The sequence below is a fragment of the Aotus nancymaae genome, unplaced genomic scaffold (assembly GCF_030222135.1).
Source record: "Aotus nancymaae isolate 86718 unplaced genomic scaffold, 86718_ANA_hifiasm-v0.15.2.pri h1tg000002l, whole genome shotgun sequence".
Lineage (NCBI taxonomy): Eukaryota > Metazoa > Chordata > Mammalia > Primates > Aotidae > Aotus > Aotus nancymaae.
This window is the reverse complement of record NW_026988413.1, coordinates 6,936,936-6,962,382: the sequence shown is the minus strand read 5'-3', so window position 1 is coordinate 6,962,382 and position 25,447 is coordinate 6,936,936. Positions and strand designations below refer to the sequence as shown.

The following is a 25,447-nucleotide window of genomic DNA, read 5'->3' as shown; positions in this document are numbered from 1 at the left end:
AATTTTGTATTTTTCAGTGGAGACAGGGTTTCTCCATATTGGTCAGGCTGGTCTCGAACTCCCAACCTCAGGTGATCCGCCTGCCTCAGCCTCCCAAAGTGCTGGGATTACAGGCATGAACCACTGCACCCGGCAGGACTGAGAGATTTAAGCAAACACACGCTACATAGTAGGAGAGTCAAGAAATTAACTTTCCTATAACAAGTGGAAAATAAGTTATAAGTGGTGATGTCATTTCAGCAAAACCCAACCTGAAATTAATATTAATTTATTTGATTTTAACCCTTCTAGCCATACTTCATTATTTTTAACAGTTTTGTTTTTGGCTGTGTATGAACTTATGAGCACAAGGAGACTCTGAGCTCCTAAGTTCACATATTTAAGAAACTTTAAAGTAACAATTCATCTCTGGAGACCAAGACCTTATTTTTTTCTCTTCAAAAGAAGTCTATGTATGATTCGAGTTCTTAAAATCCTGATTTGTGTTTTTCTTTTTTGTGTTATCTTCATCAGATTTTGATATCAGACTTATACTGGCTTTATAAAATGAATTTGAGAGTTTTTGACTCTAAAATAGTTGGGATAATATGATAATTACCTATTATGTTGAAATAGCACATGCTTGGTAATTATGAATCACCAGTGCATTTTATTTTTTGAGACAGTTTCATTCTTGTTGCCCAGGTTGGAGTGCAATGGCGCAATCTTGGCTTACCACAACCTCTGCCTCCCAGGTTTAAGTGAATCTCCTGCCTCAGTCTCCCAAATAGCTGGGTTATAGGCATGCGCCACCACGCCCAGCTAATCTTGTATTTTTAGTAGAGACGGTGGGTTTTCCATGTTGGTCAGGCTGGTCTCGAACTCCTGACCTCAGGTGATCCGCCGGCCTCTGCCTACCAAAGTGCTGGGATTACATGTGTGAGCCACCACGCCTGGCCACCAGTGCATTTTTTAGTGGTAGACGTTGAGAAACTTCCAGATTTCTCTGAGGTTATTGTTCTACTCAAGCGTTCTATTTCTAGGGGCTATTTAGGACACTATTGTCATAAAACTTCATTCCACCTGGTTTTAAATCTATTGGCAAAAGTTGTGTATCTTATTTCCCTAATTATTATGATCTCTGCTGGAACCATACCTTCCTTCTCATTTTTCTGTTGTATATTTTCCCACTCCCTTTTTAAGCTTGATATGCATTGTTTTGTCTTTCAGAAACCAACTTTTGATTATACTCAACCAATTTTACTTCTTTTGTCTTCTAATTCATTAATTTCTAGCTATCTAGTTATCTTTATTGGTTCATTTTTCTTTCTTTTGGTTTATCCTGGTTTTTTTTTTTTGGTAGTTTATAAAGTTAGTTTGATTATTTTACCTCTTTGTTGTACATTTATAAATATTCATTTTATTCTGATTAAAATTTTAGTCATATCTCTTAGATTTTAACATGATAGCCTTTCATTTTTAATTTCTGTATAATTTACAACTTCGTCTGATCCAAAAATTATTTAGAAAAATCAAGTTTTTAAAATTTGATTTAAACAAATAAATCGCCATTTACACATTAGCTTATCGGGTTTTGCCATATTGTCCAGGCTGGTCTCGAATCCCTGACCTAAGGTGATCTGCCCACCTCAGCCTCCCAAAGTGCTGTGATTACAGGCATAAGCGCCATCACACCAGCCACGCCTCCCTTTCTTTTGCTAAAGTTAGCTCCAGTAGATTTATTTAATTTACCACCAAAATATTTTAGAATATAACCAAATAATATATCAATCTAAATAATAATAACTAATACTACTAGAATTCCAGAATTCAGCTTCTTTGTTTCCCTTATGTGCACAAATAAAAAAATAAAATATTTTTGGGCCGGGGGGATGGCTCACACTTGTAATTCTAATACTTTGGGAGGCTGAGGCGGGTGGATCACCTGAGGTCAGGACTTCAAGACCAGCCTGATCAACATGGTGAAACCCCATCTCTACTACAAATAAAAAAATTAGCCAGGTACGGTGGCGCACGCATGTACTCCCATCTACTCAGGAGGCTGAGGTAGGAGAATCACTCGAACCCAGGAAGCAGAGGTTGCAGTAAGCCAAGATCGCACCATTACACTCCAGCCTGGGCGAAAGAGCAAAGCTCCGTCTCAAAAAAATAAAAATAAAATAAAGCATTTTTGTCAAATATTCGGAAGAAATCCAATTAGACCATATCTGCTGCACTTTTTTGTTTCAACAGACTCCACAAACATAAGAATAAAGCCGGAGCTTTCTCTGAAGACAGCACAGTAAAGTTAATGTGCGCCTTTCAATGTGCAAGCTTAGTAATTCATTTTTATCTCTCTGCCATGGCGACAGCAGAAAAAGAGATAAAACTAATTCATTTTTATAACAGAAGCTAATATGTGAATATAATTTGTGTTTATACTATGTTTAAAATAGAACTAAGATTATCAACACAGTCTCAGGACAGAGCAATTATTACTGACATTAAGAAGGGGGAAATGATTCAAAAAATTTTAAAACAACATTAGACGTTAAATATATTTTTGTGTTTTTAGATGTAATGTCATCTTATTACCGTAATTATCCCTGGAAGGAGTAAGGGGTTAAAAAGATGCAAATAAGGAAAAGTGTCTGAATGAGATGGCAAAACATCCAAGGCATGTAGATGGATCGTTAGGCGGATCGTTTTCTTCGCATTGTTTCTGCCTGCAGGTGTCTTCAAAAACGTTACCTAGTCCGCCTCCCGACTGCCAGCATTGTCATTTGCTTCTATTATGAAGAATTTAATGCCTTGTTTCAGACCGTGTCCAGCATCTGGAACCTCACGCCACACTATTTTCTTGAAGAAATTATTTTGGCAGATGACATGAGTGAAGTTGGTAAGATAGAAAGCTCATCATCTAATCTACTTTTGTTGCTGTTGTTGTTGAGATGGAGTCCAGTGGCACGATCTTGGCTCACTGCAACCTCCGCCTCCTGGGTTCAAGACATTCTCCTGCCTCAGCTTCCCAAGTAGCTGGGATTATAGGCACACACTACCATCCCCGGCTAATTTTTGTACTTTGAGTAGAGACGGGGTTTCACTGTGTTGACCAGGCTGGTCTCGAACTCTTGACCTCCAGTGATCTGTCCACCTCAGCCTCCCAAAGTGCTGGGATTACAGGTGTAAGCCACCATGCCCAGCTGTCTTACCTACTTCGAACGTAGTGCTCTCCCCAATGGCACCTGAGTATTTTGTACAAAGAATCTTTTTGGTGGGTACTGGGGCAGGCACTGCACTAGGGGCCCTGCACTAGGGTCTGGGCTCATGGCAGAGGGGTAGAGGGGCAGTGCTTCCACCGCATAAACACAGGGGCACCGTCCACATCCTTAGAAATACCTTCAGGGAGAAGTGACGTGTCAACTGACATCTGAATGATGAGTTGGAATAATCCAGGTGGAGAGGAAGGGAAAGGTGTTTTAGGCAGCTCAAGCAGCATTGTAAAGGCCCAGAGGCAAGAGAAGACACAGTGAGCTTGAAATACATGCTACCATATTGTGTGTAGTTTATGCATGAGTATAGAGTTGCAGGGGTAAGGTGGGCGGAACCACAGTTATGAAAAGGGAACTCCCTGCCTGGCCCCGTGGCTCACACCTGTAATCCCAGCACTTTGGGAGGCCAAGGTGGGCAGATCCCTTGAGCTTAGGAGTTCGAGAGCAGCCTGGGCAACATGGCAAAACCCCATCACTTTAAAAAAGTATGTTGGAGGGAACTGCTCATAAAAGGCATTGCTTGAATTTTATCTTGAAGCCATGAGGAGCTATTAAGGGCTTAGTGCAGGAAAATGAGATGATCTAGGAATTCCATGAAAGAAGTGGAATCGGGCCAACTGCAGTTCAGTGCGTATGATTCTATGCTTACTGGCTTTAAAGAATCGTGATACTAGCACTGGTTAGCAACACTTAGAATCTGAAATTACTCGTCTAATTTACAATGAAGTACAAACCTTAGGCAAGCCAGCAGTACCAAAGCAATGATGTCAATACTGGGTAAGTTTCAGGCTGAAAGTCTACCCAACCCACCGTAAATGTGACCCACTATGAGCTCAGAAGCAAAACGAGGAGGAGGAGCCGTAAGAAGAACAGGCAGCGGAAGAAGCCATGCGTGAGGTTCACCCTGTGGGGAAGTGAATCTACGTGACTCCTGAATGTGACTCAAGTCACTGGCAGTTGTGTGGTGGAACTGTGGAGGCTGGCCAGGCACCTGTCGTAAATAACACCGTTTCTAAGGGGATCACCAATCTCTGAGGCCACAAGACTGTTTATTTCTAGTCTTGTGCATGGGAAGAGTGTGGAATGAGGGCCTGGCTTCCCTGCTGCCCTGTCACCCACACTGCCTCATCTTCTCAAAAGACTGAGCAACATGTTTGGCAACTTACTGGTCAAGAAGTCACTGGGAAAGCCACCAGCAGGGGACAGAGTGGGATAACCTGACAGACTGTGGAATTCTGACTTCTCACCCAGAAGTACAAGAATGCTGCCATGCGGACGCCATGCCAGGAATGACCATAGGATGGATACCTCGCCCAGCCTTTCAGAACCATGAATTTAGAGACGTATCTGGTATCTTAGCTTGGCTGCTGTAACAAAACACCACAAAGTAGGTGGCTTAAACAACGAACATGTATTTCTCAGAGTCCTGGTTGGAAGTCCGAGATCAGGGTGCCAGCGGGTCGAGTTCTCACAGAGGGCCTCTCCCTGGGTGGTGGACAGCCATCTTTTCGCTATGTCCTCATGTTGTGGAGAGAGCAATCTGGCTCCATGGCCCAACTGTGCCCCTGCAAGGCCCCACCCACAAATACCATCATATTGTGGGTACTTTGAATTTTAGTGGGGACACTAGCATCCAGGCCATAGTGTGTGTCAACCTTCCCATACGTTCATCATACATCGTGGTCCCCTTCATAAGAGATGAGGGGGTCGCTGCTGCCCAAGCAGACACCCCTGCTTCTCCTCAGTCTGAGCCTTTGACCCACGGGGAGCCTCAAATGCAGGAGTAGGGTGTTCTAGTCTCTGGTGGAGCTCAGGGTTGACTCCTTCCTGCCTTTAATTCACAGTGACTTCATCACGGGTTTAAGGGCAATTTCTTCAACAAAACCCTGTCTTTCCCAGCTGACACCCACAGGTACTGCCGGTAGACTGCTCAGCGTTGGGGAGCAGGACCAGAGGCCCAGGCAGCTGCCCCCACTGAGTTACAGAAACAGCCTGTCCATGACCTGATGCCATTCACTTTTTCCACAGTCCTGGTCCCTCGAGACTGCAAGCCAACAACATGAACATCTTCTATAAACCCAAGCCCTCCACTTCCTAGTCAGCGACTGCCGCTGCCTCAATGCCTTTATCTCCTCCGGGGCCTGGCTCGTGGCGTCCAACTTCTCCCTCCTGCTGCCGCCTCCTACATCCTGGATGTGAGCGGGGTGTCTGGAGACCTTTGAGCTGAGATGCCGCCCAGGCATGCGAGTGCAGCTGTGCAGCCTGTGGACCTGCCTCTTTCTAAAAACGAGGAAGGAGATCCCTCCTTCTGCTGGGTTACCATGAACCTGCTCCCGTTGAACCTGCTCGTGGCCCCGGATTCCTGGGACTTGGAAGTTTCAACCTCTGAGGCACCTGCATCCATCTCACCTGCTCCCAGCCTCCTTTATCATCATCATATTAACCTCCAAATACTAAGTGACTGTTGGGTCCCCGGCTCTGTGCTGGGTGATATATTTCTTCCTCATACTAGAGTACCAACAGGAACTTGATGCTCATCCCTTCCCTCAGCTGAGGAACTTTCCTAAAAACTTCTACAAAGTTAGAAGCACAGATAGCAGCAAAGCCAGATTGCGCCAAAGCTCTATAATGCATGATTTTTCTATTAAAATGTTAATAGTGATTTACTAAAATAGAGGTATCCACTAGAACCATAGAATACTATTTACAGGGGTAGGCATGGTGGCTCACACCTGTAATCCCAGAACTTTGGGAGACTGAGGTGGGAGGACCCCTTGAGGCCTGGAGTTCAAGACCAGTCTGGGCAATATAGCAAGATACTATCTCCACAAAAAATTTAAAAATTAGCCAGATGTGGTGGCGCATACCTGTAGTCCCAACTACTCAGGATGTTGAGGCAGGAGGATTGCTTGATCCCAGGAGGTTTGCTTGATCCCAGGAGGTCAAGGCTGCAGTGAGCTGTGATCATGCCACTGCACTCCAACCTTGGCAATGGAGTGAGGCCCTGTCTCAACGAAATAAAAAGAAAAATATATACAGTTGATTTTAATAGTGAATCACTTTTCTTTCTCTCCCTTAAATAGAATAAAAATTCTCTTTCTTTTTTTGGGGGGCGGGTGGAGTTTTGCTCTTGTTGCCCAGGCTGGAGTGCAATGACACAATATCAGCTCACTGCAACCTCCGCCTCCCAGGTTCAAGCGATTCTCCTGCCTCAGCCTCCCGAGTAGCTGGGACTACAGGTACCTGCCACTATGCCCGGCTAATTTTTGTATTTCTAGTAGAGACGGGGTTTTGCCATGTTGGCCAGGCTGGTCTCAAACTCCTGACCTCAAGTGATCTACCCACTTTTGCCTCCCAAAATGTTGGTGGCGTGAGCCACATGGCTGGCCCAAAAAATTCTTTTAAAGTTAGAGGTTCTGTGGAATAGCATGGATTTTAGGAATAAGTCAAAATGATGATACACTGTTTTAATTTCTATAGTTGCAGTTTATACATTGGCATGTGTTGAATATTTTTCCAGATGATTTGAAAGAAAAACTAGACTATCACCTGGAAACTTTTCTGGGAAAGATTAAAATAATAAGAGACAAAAAGAGAGAGGGGCTGATTCGAGCCAGACTGATTGGAGCTTCTCAGGCTTCAGGTAGGAACATTCCTGGGGACAAGAGCCAGTGACAGTCCAGAGATCTTCCCTTCCGAGCATCACTCTTCCGCAGGGAGCGCTTCTGTGTCTCTGTCTGCTTCACCAGAAGAATGGAAATCTATTCCAGCCAGATGAGCCTTTACTCTTCTTCTGCCTCTGAAAGCGTTCTGCTTTAAAATGTCAGTTTGCTATTTTGGGTTGAAGATACTCTTTTGCAAGGACCATAATGTCAGCACCTCTCACAGGCTGAGTTCCCCAGTACCAACTCTGAGATGGAGTTTCAACCACAGGGGACCCACTGGGAGCCACAGGAGGGAGGAGAGCAAGACTGGGGGTAGAGTGAGCAGGAGGGAGCTGCAGGCTCACCCATGGGCCCCACAATGAAATGACAAGGGAAAGAGTTTATGGGGCAAGGGATAGGAGAACAGAAGAAAAAGTGTGAGCTGACGCTTCTGGTCTGACACACGTGGAGGAGGAGAGAGAAGGAAGGAAGCTTACTTTGAAGAGTTTCAGACAGAGTTCGGGGCTCAGAAAGGCTCAGTGGGCTGGCGGGAGCCCCAGTTTGAAGGTTCCTCGTTAGCGAGGCCTGTACTGGAACCAGGTGGCGTATGTCCAGTTCCTCCCCCCACCACCCACACACTGTGCTTAGTCATTGGGTGGGAGCGCCGTGGGAACGGCATGACCTTGGCATGAGCTTCAGTAGATCCCAAAGCTTTGGCAGTGGGAAGCGCTCAGAACCGTCCCCCACCGCAAGTTCTTGTGAAGGGTCATCTGAGCAGCACACTCCCAGGGCTGCCACCGAGAGCCATTGAAAGGGATCCAGATCCAGGTAAGGAGACCAGGCATGGACCAGTCACTGGATATGAACACCGCAGATATGACCTCGGACATGGTAGCCATGGCTGACCAAGGGCAATCCTGGGGAGACACTCTGTTGTGAGCCATTGGCTGTCAACGCTGCTGGGCGGCTGAGTACCAGGAGCATCTGAGCAGCCTGCTAGAGGGTCCACGCCTCCTCCGATCACACCTCCTGCCACACGAGGGGAATGCTGACAGAACACTGAGCTGGAACCGCAGGAGGTGAGTCATATGTAAGGTCATTCCTCAGGCTGCTTTGCAAGCTGATAAAATGACCCTGCTCCTTAGCAGGAGATACCTCCTTACAGAATGGAAGGCCAAAAAAAAACAAGTGAAATTGGAATCTCTTTTTCCATGTTGGCCTGATCAGTGGAGACATTCTCTTATTTAACTACAAAGATAATACATATTCATTGTCCAAAATTCAAGAGAAACCAAACACAATATGGAATGCGTCTTTTCAGACCCTCATTTTTATGCATATATATTATATACATACACGGGGTTAAGGATTTTTATTTATTTTCCTTTTTTTTTCTTTTTGAGACAGTTTCCCTGTCACCAGGCTGGAGTGCAGTGTCTCAATCTGCAACCTCCGCCTCCTGGGTTCAAGCGATTCTCCTGCCTCAGCCTCCCAAGTAGCTGAGATTACAGGCACCTGCCACTACGCCCAGCTAATTTTTGTACTTTTAGAAGAGATGAGGTTTCGCCATGTTGGCCAGGCTGGTCTCAAACTCCTGGCCTCAAGTGATCTGCCCACCTCAGCCTCCCAAAGTGCTGGGATTATGGGCGTGAGCCACCGTGCCCAGCCTGGGACTTTTAAATATATGGAATCATACTATCTGTATTGTCCTGAGACTTACTCTTTTATTTTTAATTGTTGGAACTCTTCCCATGGCGGTACTTAAGACTTACCTCAGTTTTGAATTGCTGTGTTGTATGATATTTCATATGGATTTTCTTTTTCCTTTTTATTTTTTGAGACAGAGTCTCGCTCTGTCGCCCAGACTGGAGTGCAGTGGTGTGATCTCAGTGTCTTGCCTCAGCCCTCCCCAGTAGCTGGGATTACAGGTGGATGCTACCACACCCAGATAATTTTTTTGTATTTTTTGTAGAAACAGGTTTTCACCATGTTGGCCAAACTGGTCTTGAACATCTGACCTCGAATGATCCGACCTCCTTGGCCTTCCAAAGCGCTGGGATTACAGGCGTGAGACACAGCTCCCAGCCCATATGGATTTTACAATTGATTGTCATAACTTGTTTAGCCATTTCTGAATTGGTGATTTTTCTTTTTTATTATTACCTCAAAAATGCAGCAGTTACAACTGGTGAACATAGATCTTTGTGCAAATGTGTGATTGATTGTGCCTATGAGATAAATTCCTGAAAGCGAAATTGCTGGGAAAAAGAGAATTTTTATTTTAATTTTTGAAAGATAATGCCAAATTTTCCTTGAAAAGTTTGCACCAATTAACAATCTGATCACATTGATAAAGTGCCCTTTCTCTGCAGCCAGAGCTGAATATGACCCACCTTTCAATGTTCGTCACAATTGGCCAAAACATAGGCCATCTTTTCTTGGTATTACCAGCTGTCGAATTTTTTCATATTTTCATGGACTGCTTACAGATCATTTTTCTGTGGATTTATCTGTTCATATCTTTGCCAGTTTTTCTAATGCATTATCTTTTTGTTATTGATTCAATGTGTCCTTATAACAGAAATTCTATATTATGAACACTGAGAATATCATTCCTCAGGCTACAGCCTATCTTTTCTTCTTCACTGGGGTGTCTTATGTTGTGCAGATTTTATTTATTATTTACTTATTTATTCATTTGTTTTGAAACAGAGTCTCACTGTGTTGCCCAGGCTGGAGTGCAGTGGCGCAATCTTGGTTCACTGCAACCTCTGCCTCCTGGGTTCAAGTGATTCTTGTGCCTCAGCCTCCTGAGTAGCTGGGATTACAGGTGCCCACCACCACACCTGGCTAATATTTTGTACTTTTAGTAGAGACGGGGTTTCACCATGTTGGTCAGGCTGGTCTTGAACTCCTGACCTCAAGTGGTCTGCCTGCCTCAGCCTCCCAAAGTGCTGGCGTTAAAGGCATGAGCCACCTCGCCTGGCCAGAAATTTTTAAGTCTTTAAGTTCACCAAAAAGCCCACTTCCCCTTGCTGAGCACAGAGCTAGACAGAACTTCGTAGCCTCTCTTCAATAGGAATAGCCTTGTGACTAAGTTTTAGCCATGGGATGTAAGTGCAAGTAACATGTACCATTTCCTAACCAATGCTCTTAGGAAGCCGGTCTGTCCCCTCCACACTCTTATTTCCTGTTCTGGCTGGCTGGAGCAGAGACGACTAAGTAACTTTGGAGGCTATAGGTTGAAGAGCCTCTGCCAGCCTGCATCCCTGAATGACCACATGGCGGGGCTTCCCTAATCAGGAGCACCTGCCCTGGATGGCTGAATGCGTAGAAATAAACTTCTATTGCATTTGAGCCATTATCATTTTGGAATCTTATTATAATAGTAGCTAGCTTTAACTTAATTTAAAAAAAAACAAATGTATTAATATTTTTTATGATTTTTGGTTTTTGTGTCCTGTTCAAGAAATTCTTCCTTACCCTGAGATCATGACGATACTCTTCTTAAGTTTCTTCCACATGGTACACAAAATTTGCCTTTTACATTAAACTGTGAGTCTAGCTGGATTGGTTGTTCTGGGCATGGTGTAAGTTAAGAATGTCATGTAATTTTTTCATAATGAATAGCCAGTTTTCCCCACACGGTTCGTTGAATAGTCCACCCTTTCTTCACTGGTTGCAATGCTATTTCCATCATTTTATTAAATGTCTGTGTATTCCTGGGTCTATTTCCAGCATCTCTCCCGCTCTATGGTTATATTTTTGTATTTCTAGGCTAATCATGCTGTCTCTTGATTAGTACAGCTTGATAAGAAGTTTTGATATCTTCTTATCTTCCTGATAAGAAGATTTGTAGGATAAATCTTTTCACTTCATTCTGCAAAAGTGTCTTAGCTAGGATTGTCTTATCAAATTCCAGGAAAAGTGTGTTGAGATTTTCACTGGAATTGTATAGAGATGATAGATTAAAATGGGTAAGAATTTACATCTTTTTTATGATAAATGCTCCCATCCACAGACGTTTATTTTGCTTTTATATTCTTTTGCTGTTTTGTCATTTGCTCTATAGATATTATGTGCAAAGATATTTCTGTTTATCTTGATTTTTTAGTTGCTGTTTTTAAAATTGTGATTTGGGACCTTCCTGTTTTGTTACTGGTATATAGGAATGAGACCTTTTGGTATCTTTGATCATGTAAATAGAAACCTCAGTAAACTTAGTTGTTAGTGATTGATGGGTAGAGTCGCTTGCATTTTCCATCAGCTGAAGATAATTTTCCTTCTACGTCTCTTGTTGATTAGAAGTGGTGGTAGTAGTCATCCTTTCTGCTTTTGACTTCCATGGGAATAATTCTGACGTATCATCTAGTTGCTGTGTTTATGTGTATTAGTGTCCTAGGACTGTTACAACGACGTATCACAAACCAAGTGGCTTAAAACAACAGAAATTCCTTTTTTCCCAGTTTTGGAGGCCAGAGTCCAGAATCAAGGTGTGGGCAGGGTGTCACTCCTTCTGAGACCTGCAGGGGGCGCCTTCCTCACCTCTTCAGCTTCTGGCTGTGGCTGCCAGCCCCGGTTGCAGAGGTGTCACCCGCGGCTCAGCCTCTCTGGTCAAATGTGTGTCTGTGTCTGTCTCTCCCAACCTAATCTCAGAAGGACACCAGTCGCCTTGAGTGAAGGGCCCGCCCTACCCCGGTGTGACCTCATTACATCTGCAAACATCCTGTTTCCAGATAAAGACACATTTTGAGGTTCCTGAGGTTAGAACTTGAAAATATCTTTTTGAGGAACACAGTTCGATTTGGATTGCTTTTGTTTAAAAGGGGAGTCTTATTATTTCTTTTATTTCGAAAATTTTCAAGCCCACATAATACCCATAGAAACACTCCCCTAGAGTTGCTAGGTGCAGATGTAAGTATCTCACAGCACCCCCTCCACACACGTGCTGTCTGCCTCTTCTCACTCCACGCACACACATCACATCTATGTTCAAGAGTAAGGTACAGACTGGATGCGATGGTTCACGCCTGCAATCCCAGCACTCTGGGAGGCTGAGGTGGGTGGATCCCTTGAGGCCAGGAGTTCGAGACCAGCCTGGACAACATGGTGAAAACCCATCTCTACTAAAAATTACAAAAATTAGCTGGGTGTGGTGGTACACACCTGTAATCCCAGCTGCTCGGGAGGCTAAGGCAAGAGAATTACTTGAACCAAGGAGGCAGGGGCTGCAGTGAGCCAAGATCACGCCACTGCATTCCAGCCTGGGCAACACAGCAAGACCCTGTCAAAAAAAAAAAAAAAGTAAGATGCATTTATGATTTTATTTGTTTGTACTGTGTTCTTATACTTTTCGCTTTACCAGATTCATAGAACAAATTGTATGGTTTTTTCTTTTTTCTAAAAATTTACATAAGGCAGAGGTTAACCATGTTTGGGAGCTTACAGAGAATCGGCCTATAAACTGCCCAGGCACTGGTGTCCTTTTTTGGTTTCCTCTTTAATCCAGATTTTTTTTTTTAGGAGTGAATTTGAAAGTTTCCAAATAATTTTAAGAGATTTTAAAAATTATCTTTTAATTGTTTATTACTAGTTAACTGTATTATGGTCAGAAATTTGAAATTTGTTGTGTCTTAAGCTGGGTCAATTTTTCCAAATGTCTATGTATATTTTATGCTTTTTTTCTTTTTAAGATGGGTTCTTTCTCTGTCACCCAGGCTGGAGTGCTGTGGCACAATCAGAGCTCACTGCAGCCTCGAACGCCTGGGGTCAAGTGATCCTCCCACTTCAGCCTCTCAAGTGTTGGAATTGTGAGCATGAGCCACCACGCCTGGCCTATTTTTATTTTTAATTTTTGACAGAGTCTCACCCTGTTGCCCAGGATGGAGTGCAATGAGGTGATCTCAGCTCACCGTAACCTCCACCCCCACCTCCTGGGTTCAAGCGATTCTCTTGCTTCAGCCTCCCAAGTACCTGGGATTACAGGCATGTGACACCATACCCAGCTAATTTTTTTTTTTTTTTTGTATCTTTAGTAGAGACAGGGTTTCACCACATTGACCAGACTGGTCTTGAACTCCTGACCTAATGATCCGCCTGCCTCGACCTCCCAAAGTGCTGGGATTACAGGTGTAAGCCACCGCGCCCGGCCAACTGACCTATTTTTTAAATTTTTGGTAGAGATGGGGTCTTGCTATGCTGCCCAGGCTGGTCTCAAACTCCTGGTCTCAAGCAGTCCTTCCACCTTAACCTCTCAAAGTGCTGGGATTATAGGCATGAGCCACCACGCATGGCCCTTCTATGTGAATTTTAAAAGAATGTTTATTTTTTCTTTTTGGTTGTAGGTTCTGTGTGTGTGTGTGTGTGTGTGTAAATTTTGTTGTGCATATCTTTGATATTCTTACTGGTGGAATTCGACTTGATTTCTAAGTTTCTGAGAGTTGTACTGAAACCTTCAGCTGTGGCTGTGGAGGTGTGCACCTACTTCTCCTGGCCCCTTTGCCAGCGCTTGCTGTCTGTCACCCTGTCTGTTCCCCCCGCCCCAATTGATGTAGGTGGCTGCCTGAACCAGGTGTGCTCCTGAGTCACAGTGTGGGATCCTGTTGTGCGGGCAGGTGGGCAGCAGCCAGCGGACCTTCATTAATGTGTCCAAGTACTCATTCATCCATCAGGGGTTCGTCTGTCACCCGACTGTGTGCTACTCATGTACACTTATTCTTTTTTTTCCTTTTTTTTTTTTTTTTTTTTTTTTTGAGACGGAGTTTCGCTCTTGTTACCCAGGCTGGAGTGCAATGGCGCAATCTCGGCTCACCGCAACCTCCGCCTCCTGGGTTCAGGCAATTCTCCTGCCTCAGCCTCCTGAGTAGCTGGGATTACAGGCACACGCCACTATGCGCAGCTAATTTTTTGTATTTTTAGTAGAGACGGGGTTTCACCATGTTGACCAGGATGGTCTCGATCTCTTGACCTCGTGATCCACCCGCCTCGGCCTCCCAAAGTGCTGGGATTACAGGCGTGAGCCACCGCGCCTGGCCCTTTTTTTTTCCATTTTTATCAATTCTTTTGAGGGGCAAACTGTGCCCACTGAGCATGGAGATGGGTTTTCACATGACATTCACGTGCGCACACTCTTTTGGAGCCGGGTCGTCTTCCCGGGGAGGTATTTGCATTATTTCAAAGCGATGCTGTATCTCCCATAGCACCCGCCATGATGTGTTCCCTGCTTTTCCTGACCTTTTCTTCTCTTTTTTGGAGACGGAGTTTCACTCTGTCACCCAGGCTGCCGTGGAGTACAATGGCGCGCACTCTTGGCTCACGGCAACCTGCACCTCCCAGGTTCAAGCAATTCTCCTGCCTCAGCCTCCTGAGTATCTGGGATTATGAGTAGCTGGCATGTGCCGCCACACCTGGCTAATGTTGTATTTTTAGTAGAGACAGGGTTTCACCATGTTGGTCAGGCTGGTCTTGAACTCCCAACCTCGTGATCCGCCCACCTCAGCCTCCCAAAGTGCTAGGATTACAGGCGTAAGCCACCATGCCCGGCCTCCCTGACCTTTCTCTTCCTGCCTCCCTCACCCACCCCTAGCTGCATGGGCCTTACTGCTTCTCTCCCAGCCTGTCAAGCCTCAGCCTGTCTCAGAGCCTCTGCACGTGATTGGTTTCCCCTGGAATGTTCTTCTTCCAGGCATCCGAGTGACCTGTTATCTCACTTTGTTAAGTTCTCAGATCAAATGCCACTTTATCCGAGTAGGCTTTCAAACCACCCCATATGTAAATAACAGACCCCTCTCCCTCTCTATCACTCTTACCCCCCATTTCTTTCTCTTTGTAATTCTCATCACTGTCTGTCCCTGTCTCTGGGCCGGTTGTGCTGTCCACGTGGCTGTTGAAGCCGCCACAGATTGCCGGAGCTGAGGTGGAGAGCCTTGGGGAATGCTGTGCTGTGCCACAGGGCTTGAGGAGACTGCCTGAGATGCAGCAGATAGCTAACTCCACGGAGGAGAATGGGAAGGCAGGGGTTTTGCAAAGAGAAGAAGAAAGAGATTGTTACAATCAGATGGCTTGAATCTAAAGAAATCTACAATCAGTTGGCATGATTTTTTGTGTTTTGTTTTGTTCTTGAGGTGGAGTCTTGCTCTGTCGCCAGGCTAGAGTGCAGTGGCACAGTCTTGGCTCACTGTAACCTCGCCTCCTGGATCAAGCGATTCTCCTGCCTCAGCCTCCCCAGTAGCTGGGAGTACAGGTGGTGGCTCATGCATGTAATCCCAGTACTTTGAGAGGTGGAGGCAGGCGGATCATGAGGTCACAAGATAGAGACCATCCTGGCCAACATGGTGAAACCCCAACTCTACTAAAAATACAAAAATTAGCTGGGCGTGGTGGCATTTTTTTTTCTTTTTTTGCATGGGAGCAGAAGTCACGGTTTGGAGGCACCCACGGCTGATGATTGAACCACGGGTAATGATTAAATGCCAGTGTTGCTTCTGGATGCTGGGTTCAGGCAGTTTGGGAAAAGGAGTTGTTGTTTTTTTTAATTCTGTCAGTAGCATTGCAGGGAAGCAGTGTCTTCCAGGGAGAGTTAGACAAGTCAGTCTTCTGAGCCTCAGCCTCCTAATCCCAAATATGGGAATGATGCTATTGAACTAACATGGCTGTTACAATGACCAAACATTTGTTTTTTGCAGTGTGTATTAAATAAATACTTATTATACAGTGATTAGTACAAATAAATAATTAAAACATAAATATTGAATTTTATGCTTCAAAATGAAAAAATACCTAAAATAAAAAAAAACAGGTAAAAATAATAAAATACAAAATATTAACGGTGGAAAGGCTCTCAGAGGTTTTAGAACTCATCAGCCTTTTATCCCAGTTAAAGAAGCTAAGCTCCCGCAAGATGAGAGGCTTGCTCTAGGTCACGTCACTCCAGGCTCAAACCCGGGAATTCTGATGCCATCTCAGCAGACATCATCCCACCACCAGATTATGAGGATGTAGCATGCAAACAAAATTGAGGATTTTTAATAGTATAGTTACTTTGATTTCTTTCTTTTCTTTTTTTTATAAAGACGGGGTTTCACCATGTTGGTCAGACTGGTCTTGAACTCCTGACCTCAGGTGATCCGCCCACCTTGGCCTCCAAAGTGCTTGGATTACAGGTGTGAGCCACCACGCCCAGCCTTGATTTCTTTTTTACAAAATCCAAATGGCTAGGTTTAACAAATTTATAGTGAGTTAAATAGACATGCTTATGTATTTTACAAAAACTGGTTATATGCTTAAGCACAGGGTCTCTGTAAATCACTGACAGATTTTGCGCACCACATTCTTAAACATCAATACCAAAAAATTGGAAAGTTGTAGCAATAACAGGCCGGGTGCAGTGGCTCACGCCTGGAATCCCAGTACTTTGGGAGGCTGGGGCAGGATTGCTTGAGGCTGAGAGTTTGAGACCAGCCTGGGAAACATGAGAAGGTGTCATCTCTACAAAAATAAATAAATACATACTATCCGGGCGTAATATTTATACCTGTAATCCCAGCTATTTGGGAGGGTGAGGCAGGAGGATCACTTGAGCCCAGGAGCTTGAGATTACAGTGAGCTATGACTATACCACTGCACTCTAGCCTGGGCGACACATCACAACCCCATCTCAAGAAAACAAATAAAAAATGAAAAAAATTTTTTTTTTTTTTTTTTTTTTTTTTAAGAGACGGGGTTTCACCATGTTGGCCAGGATGGTATCAATCTCTTGGCCTCCTGATCTGCCCGCCTTGGCATCCCAGATTGCTGGGATTACAGGCGTGAGCCACCACACCTGGCCCGAAAATTTTTTTTTTTTTTTTTTGATACGGAGTTTCGCTCTTGTTACCCAGGCTGGAGTGCAATGGCGCGATCTCGGCTCACCGCAACCTCCGCCTCCTGAGTTCAGGCAATTCTCCTGCTTCAGCCTCCCGAGTAGCTGGGATTACAGGCACGCACCACCATGCCCAGCTAATTTTTTGTATTTTCAGTAGAGACGGGGTTTCACCATGTTGACCAGGATGGTCTCGATCTCTTGACCTCGTGATCCACCCGCCTCGGCCTCCCGAAGTGCTGGGATTACAGGCATGAGCCACCGCGCCCGGCCCGAAAATATTTTTAAGACTTTAAAAATGCTTGGTTTTAGAGACAAGCTGGAAATTTTAATGTTATGTAAATTAAATATAATGAGTTACTTTTAAATGTAAAAATACAGACACTAACCAAAGAAATAAAATAAATACAAAACAGAGAAAACCAGGAAATACTGTGAAATTGATACATACAATATTTGTTGCTTTTCAAAAAACAAGCTTAACAAACCTTGCAAATGCAGCCCCTAGAGAAACCGTGTAAATAGATAACTACAGGAGAGCAGAAAATAAGCTTCTCCACAGGGAAAGATGGAGAACATAGCTCCCAACTCCAGACTTTAGGGAGCAATGGAATTGTTGAGACTATTTCCACAAATATAATACTCTTCTCTGGAAGCAAGTATGGGAAAATTCCTCTATCAGGCAAGCTTGACCCCATTCCCTTGTTCGTCACAAGCCCTGAAGAGAATCTGATGAATGTCTGATGGGTTATCTGTCACATGAATGATAGGCTATCTCTTTACTTCTGCTGGCCTTGAGAGTGTTAGGAAGGACTGATGGCCAGCAGAAGTAAAGCAACTGTCCTTTCCTAGCAATAAACTTTAGATCCTCACAAAATATTCCTGTGAAGGAAAGAAACCAGCTGAAGAGGAACCCCCGCTACTATTTTGCTCTCCTTATAGGATGTAAATTTCCCCCACTAAATACTTTCTGATGAATGAAAATAAAATCTCATTGAAATGTAGGTGCTAGGGGGCCTGTTCTCACATGTTTTTTAACTTAAATCAGCACTCAGGAATACTCTATATTAACTTTGCATAAAGTATAATTTTCAATTATTTTGCAATTTTTAACATTTTTGGTCTTTTGGGGTCATTAGAATCCTCAAAGTTGCAAATATTTCAGTCTTTCAATGTTAAGGGTACAAGTGTACACTTCATGCATTAAAGAGACATCACAAATCTGCATGGGAAAAAGACTTTTAAAATGTTTTTTTCTGTTGTTATCTAATGCTGTATAAACAATTAGCCATTTTGGGAAAATTGTAAGTCTTTATTTCATACCATAACCCAAACAAATTATAACTGGATTAATGTTAATTTTATTTTTAAAAATCAAACCATGGCCAAGGGGGGTGGCTCATGCTTGTAATCCCAGCGCTTTGGAGGCCAAGGCAAGAGGATTGCTTGAGGCCAGGAGTGCTCAACCAGCCTAGCAACACAGTGAGACACCATCTCTACAAAAATTTTTGTTAAAAAATTAAATGAGTGTGTTGGTTCACACCTGTGGTCCTGGCTACTCAGGAGGCTGAGGCAAGAGGATAACTTGAGTCCAGAAGTTGGAGGTTATAGTGAGCTCTAATAGCACCAATCCACTCCACTCCAGCCTAGGTGACAGAGTGAGACTGTCTCTTTAAAAACAATACTATCACAAACATATAAGAAAAATTTAAAAAGATAAAAAGAAAACATAGATTAATTTTTGCTTGTTCTATGAATAAAGAAGAAATTTCAAAGCTTAAAACCAATGGAAAAGACAGCTGAAAAAATGTCTTTTTTTTTTTTTAACAAAAAACACGTAAAATTGCTGCAAATAAGAAATAAATAATAAACTAAGGAAAATATAACAAGACAAAAAATTAATATTCTTAGTATGTAAAATGTACATTTAAAATTCATTAAAAATGCTCCTCCAGGCCAGGCATGGTGGCTCACGCCTGTGATCCCTTTGGAAGTGTAATCCCTCAGCACTTTGGAAAGCTGAGACAGGTGGATCACTTAAAGTCAGAAATTCAGTACCAGCTTGGCCAACATGGTGAAACCCCATCTCCACTAAAAATACAAAAATTAGCTGGATGTGGTGGCACTTGCCTGTAATCCCAGCTACTTGGGAGGCTGAAGCAGGAGAATCACTTGAACACAGGAGGTGGAGGTTGCAGTGAGCTGAGATCGTGCCACTGCACTCCAGCTTGGGCAACAGAGTGAGACTCCATCTAAAAAAAAAAAAAAAAAAAAAGCTACTCCAATAGGCAAAGGACACGAAAATTTCATTTACAAATGGCTAATCATAGACAACTCAACCTCACCAGCGACAAAAAAAAATTTAACCAGATTTTTTTTTTATTGAGGTGAGATTAACATAAAACTGACCATTTTTAAATGAACAATCGAGTACATTTCACACCTTCACAATGTTGTACAGTCATCACCTCTAACTCCAAAACATTTTCATTACCTGAAAAGAAAGCCTCTTACCCATTAAGCAACTTCCTTCCCTCCAGTCCCTGGCAACCACCAATCTGTGTTGTCTGTTTTCCAGATATTTCATATAAACGGAATCATACAGTATGTAACATAGCGTGATGTTTTTGAGGTTCATCCACATGGCGGATGTGTCAGTACTTCCTTTTTATGGGTGGATAATGTTCCATTCTGTCATATACCAGAGTTTGTTTCTCCGTTCATCCATCGATGGGCATTTTGGGCTGTGTCCATAGTACTACTGTGACCATGCACATACATACATTAGTCTGAATTCTTTTGAGTATGTTCTTAGGGATAGAATTGCTGGGTCTTATGGTAATTCCAGGTTTAATTTTTTGAGGAGCCGCCAAGCTCTTTTCTTCGGTGTCTGCACCGTTTACGCTCCCACCGGCAATGTATAAGAGTTCAGATTTCTCCATACCATTGCCAAAACTTATTTTTCATTTTTTAAGTTCTTGTCATCCTAGCGGAAGCAAAGTGATACTTCACTCCGGTTTTGATTTGTATTTCCCTAAGGTCTAATGGTGTTGCGTGTCTGTTCACGTGCTTGCTAGCCATTCGTACGTCTTCTTAGAAGAACCAGACGTAATTTTTCACCTGTCAAGTTAGCAGACATGATTTTAAAATGCTGATAATGTCACGTAATGTTATAGAAGCTATTGTAGGTAAAAAATGTGAAGTGTAAGACTGTGTGTGTGCTGCCAATAGTATGAAAAACTACATGTGTTAAAAATTGGACTCTTGTTAGCTTGGTTTTGGTTGAGGCATGAAAACCATAGGTGTAATATTCCAAAGTGAGTTGTTAGACTGACCATGACAAAGACGTTTCAAAATCGAGATCTGAGAACCAATGAGATGGCTCAGCCAGATTGAGTCAAATTGTTAGAGATTAAAGGAAATTTTGGAGAAAGCTACTCCTCGAAGCCTGGTGAGAGAGACTTGATATGAATTCAGCACATTCTCAGACATCGATACAATAAAATTGGAAATATACTGGAATTGAAGAGAAGTGAACTAATATTTGTTTTTTGCCTGAAAATAAAAAGGATAAAAGAACTGTGACCAGCTGTAGAACAAAGGACGCTTGCTTTTAGGTTAGTAGCTGTATTTATGGCAGTTTGCTTCGGCAGTGTTTGAGAGGGAGCGCTGTGGGGAACATTTTAGGTGGTGTCCAGTAGGACTATCTAGAAGAATGGACAGGTCTCAGCAGAGAAGCTAGAGACTGAACATAGGATCCTAAGGAGCTGAGAAGACAGACTGAGCCACCAGAATAGAATGCACTTACCCAGTTTGTGGGAACTGTCAACAAGAGACCAGCAGGGATGGGAAGGGAGGTCCTCAAATTTACTATGCCAGCCACACCCTCAGAAAACTCAGCCCAGAGAGTCCCAAGTCCAGGCAAGAAAGAACTTTCCTGCTCCCTGTACTCCTCCCCTCTCACCCGTGATTCCCAACAGCATTGGTCAAATGTTCCAAATTCTCCACCACCTCCCCAACGCTTGCTATTGTCTGTCTTTTTCATTCTAGCCATCCTAGTGGGTGTAAAGTGATACCTCAATGTGATTTTCGTTAACGTTTCTCTGATGACTAATGGTGTTGCACATCTTTTCACGTGCTTAGCAGCCATTTGTACATCTTCTTTGAAGAAATGTCTATTCAGATCTCTTGCCCATGTTTAATCAAGTTATTTGTCTTTTTATTACTAACTCGTAAGAATTCTTTATATATTCTGATTCAATTCCTTTATTAGATGTATGATTTAGAAAAATTTTCCCCCATTTTGTGGATTTTTTTTTCACTTTTTTTCTTTGTTTGTTTGAGACAGTGTCTTGCTCTGTTGCCCAGGCTGGTGTGCAGTGGTACGATCTTGGCTCACTGCCTTCTGGGATCAAGAGATTCTCCTGCCTCAGCCTCTTAAGTAGCTGGGATTACAGGCACCCACCAGTATGCCTGGCCATTTATTTTTGTATTTTTAGTAGAGATGGGGTTTCAGCATGTTGGTCAGGCTGGTCTTGAACTCCTGACCAGAGGTGATCCGCCCACCTCAGCCTCCCAAAGTGCTGGGATTACAGGCATGAGCCACTGTGCATGGCCATTTTTATACTTTCTTGATGGTGTCTTTTAAGCACAAAAGTTTGTGCTTTTGATGAATTCCAACATACCTATTTTTTCTTATGTCCTCTATATTTTTGGTGTTGTATCTAAGAAACCATTGCCTCGGCCAGGCGCAGTGGCTCACGCCTGTAATCCCAGCACTTTGGGAGGCCGAGATGGGTAGATCACGAGGTCAAGAGATCGAGACCATCCTGGTCAACATGGTGAAACCCTGTCTCTACTAAAAATACAAAAAATTAGCTGGGCATGGTGGCGCGTGCCTGTAATCCCAGCTACTCGGGAGGCTGAGGCAGGAGAATTGCCTGAACCCAGGAGGTGGAGGTTGCGGTGAGCCGAGATCGCGCCATTGCACTCCAGCCTGGGTAACAAGAGCGAAACTCCGTCTCAAAAAAAAACTGAAAACAACATAAAAATTCAATAGTATTGAAATGGGTAAAAAAGTATATTCATTTTTGTGGACTATCACATAATCATTAAAAGTTAAGTTTTCAAGGTCTAATTAACTAGAAAGAAAACTTCTCGTATGTTCAATTGAAAAATTAAACCATAAAAAATTTTCTGTCAGTATGATACCTTTGTGTGATTATATTGTGCATATTACACGTAATATATATTATACACATTATATATAGCATAATCATATGTTACATTAAAACATAGATATACGAAAAAAAATTTTTAAAGGTTGAAAGAAAAGATAAATTTTATTGTATTATTTTATTGATTTATTTGTATAAATATAGGGGATACAAGTGTAATTTTGTTACATGGCCATATTGCCTGGAGGGGAAGTCTGGACTTTTCAAGTATCCACCCCTCAATGTACACTGTACCCATGAAGTGATCTCTCATCCTCCACTGCCCTCCCATCCCCCACCTTTCTGTCTCCAGTGGCTGTCAGTTCACACCCACACACACACACTCACACACCCACACACACACACACAGTGATTTCAGGATTTTTAGAGTGAACACTTTCTCCCTTGAAAAGAAGGTATAACTTGAATCCTCTGACCCACACATGTTTTCACCCTATTTTCAATGGTACCTAATGGCATAACTTAAAAAAAATTGTTTTGTGAAATTACTTGGTTTGTAAATTGAATGGGTATTCATTGATTACCTATCGTGGTGGGCATTGTATTGATAGGACACATGATCCCAGTCCTCAAATGTGTATAGTGTAGAGAAGAGGTCAGGCAGGTAAAAACAGACTATCAGGACAGTGCTATGGCAGGGGAAGGATCATTTCCTACCAGGCTTTCTGGGCTGCCTGGAATCAGTCTCCTTCTAGTGTCCCAGTACCAGATAGAATGCACATTACCCAGTACACCAGACAGGACTTGCAGCACCCACTGCACCGGGCATGCCGCACACTGCCCGGTGAACCAGATACAAACATTCCTATCAGAATACAGTCATGCTGTGATCTCTGCCGATTGCAAAATTAAAACCACCTTATTTTGACCCCACTTCCTGTCAATTACTTCCCCTTTTCTCACTTTTGTATTAGAGCCTTAGAAAGAGATGTCTCTCACTATCTCCAGTTCCCTTAAACTCACTTCCATCAGGCTTCGCCCCCGCATTCACGATTCAGACTTGTTCATGACCTTCACATGGCTCCGCCCAGTGCTCAGTTCCAGTCCTCACTTGCTGGTTCAGCCGTTGGATGCTGCTGGCCACGCCCTTCTCTCGGACACACGTGCCTCCCTGGGCCTCCAGGGAACCGGAGTTCCTGGTCCTTCTCTCCCTCCCTGGTTGCTCCTTCCCATCTCCTTTGCCAGTTCCTCTCCTCCTCTCCAGCTGTCAATGTTGAAGCACCCGGGGCTCAGGGCTGGTCCTCTATGCTTCTCCATTCACTCGAAGTGGTTCTCATCCACCTTTTCCATGACTCCCAAAGGACGCCTCCAGCCCTGACCTCTCCCAGAACGCCAGACTCATGTATCCGACTGCATCCAGCTACCTACTTCACATCCCCACCGGAATGCCAAATAGACATCTCAAATGTGCCCCAAAGAGAATCTTCCTGCCAAAAACTTCTCCACCCATGGGATTTCTCATCTCAGTGCATGGCAATTCCGTCTGTCTGGTGTGCAGGCCGAAAACGATGCTTCTCTTCCTCCAACACCCCACGCCACCCCCATAAGCAAATCTGTTAGCTCCGTCACCAAAATATACGAGGCATTCAACCACATCTTACTGCCTACATTGCTACATTCTTATCCAGAATCCCATTATTTTTCTCTGGGACCCCTGCAGCCCCTCTAATGGTCTCCCTACCCTTTCCCCCACACACGGGTCTTGCTTTATGTATTGAGTGACTCATATCCCTGACACATAGGTGCTCAATAGATACTTTTTTGAACAAATGAATGAACTTGTGATTATTTTCTTTTCTTTGTTTTTTTTTTTTTTTTTGAGACAGATTCTCACTCTGTTGCCCAGGCTGGAGTGCGGTGGCATGATCTCAGCTCACTGCAGCTTCCACCTCCCAGGTTCAAGCAATTCTCGTGTCTCAGCATCCCAAGTAGCTGGAATTACAGGCGTGAGCAGCCACATCTGGTTAATTTTTGTATTTTTAGTAGCGATGGGGTTTTACCATGTTGGCCAAGCTGGTCTCGAACTCCTGACCTCAAGTGATTCTCCTACTTTGACCTCCCAAAGTGTTGGCATTACAGGCGTGAGCCACTGCGCCCAGCTGTGACTATTTTCAAACTACTTAGTTTGGCATTATTTGGCCCAACTATGGGTGGGCAGAGCAAGATGCTTCACAACATTATGGTTTGTCCAGAAGTAAATATTACAATTCTCCTAACGTCTTTAGAAAGGGAGAGCTTTGAACTCTGCTACCCAGTTCAATTGCCATCCTCATGGGAAACTCAAATTCCAAACATCATTTTTCTTCTTATTAAGAAAACATTTAGAATGTATCGCATACATACTTTGATGAGAGCTAAGTAAAAGTTATTGCCTACTTTTGGTAGTTGTAGTTTTTAGAATTTTATATACTTTATATATATTTTATTGCATTTTGGGTTCTGGGGTACAGGTAAAGAACATGCAGGATTTTTGCACAGTTACATTCATGGCAACGTGGTTTGCTGCTTCCATCCCTATCACCTATATCACCTATATCACCATGTTATCCCTCCCCAACTCCCCACCCCCCAACTGTCCCTCCTCTAGTCCCCCTCCACAGACCTCAGTGTGTGATGCTCCCCTCCCTGTGTCCATGTGGATTGTTCAACACCTGCCTGCAATTTTATGTACTTAAATGTATAAGATAATTTTAATATTAACTTTTAACTATAAGTTATTACTAATTCAATATAATTTTGAGGAAAATACAGAATGACTTCTCTGTGAAATTAATTTTTTATGTCCCCTTTCTAAGTCACCTGCAATGGCTGGAGGAATTTTTGCTATACGTCGGCATTATTTTAATGAAATTGGACAGTATGACAAGGATATGGATTTTTGGGGGAGGAGAAAATTTGGAACTTTCACTAAAGGTAATTCACTTTGTTTTTAAAATAGCTATAGAGAATGAAATCTAACTTTGTCACATATAATGCTGTGGTGATTATGCTCTGTTTCCCTACGTGAACATTCAGTGCCATTCCAGTGTCACATGTAATAAACAATTTATGGGGCTCCTTGTAAAACTTGGAAACATTTAATAAAATATTAGATTCTTGGCCTGTTGTGGTGGCTCATGCCTATAATCCCAGCACTTTTAGGAGACTGAGGCAGGTGGATTGTTTGAAGCCAGGAGTTCAAGACCAGCCTGGGCAACATAGCAAGACTCCTATCTCTACTTTTTTTTTTTTTTTTAATGAGATGGGGTCTCACTATGTTGCCCAAGCTGGTCTTGAACTCCTGGGCTCAAGCAATCCTCTCATCTCAGCCTCTCAAAGCACTGGGATTACAGGTGTGAGCTACCGTGCCTTCCTTCTTCTTAAAATAAATGAATTTAATTTAAAAATATTAAGTTCTTATACCATATATTTTGTTATTTCTGATATATGCTATATCAAATCAATATAATTTTTTTC

At 43.2% G+C, this 25,447-nt stretch overlaps 1 protein-coding gene across 1 annotated transcript in view; it reads left to right on the top strand.

The window, feature by feature from the left end:
• The window catches only part of GALNTL5 (polypeptide N-acetylgalactosaminyltransferase like 5), a 45,827-nt gene that overhangs the window by 8,746 nt on the left and 11,634 nt on the right, over window positions 1–25,447 (top strand). The window contains 6 exon segments of the mRNA XM_064380558.1: window positions 2,712–2,878; window positions 6,772–6,894; window positions 7,598–7,723; window positions 13,354–13,466; window positions 24,787–24,873; window positions 24,875–24,904. Coding sequence (XP_064236628.1) covers window positions 2,712–2,878; window positions 6,772–6,894; window positions 7,598–7,723; window positions 13,354–13,466; window positions 24,787–24,873; window positions 24,875–24,904 — 646 coding nt within the window.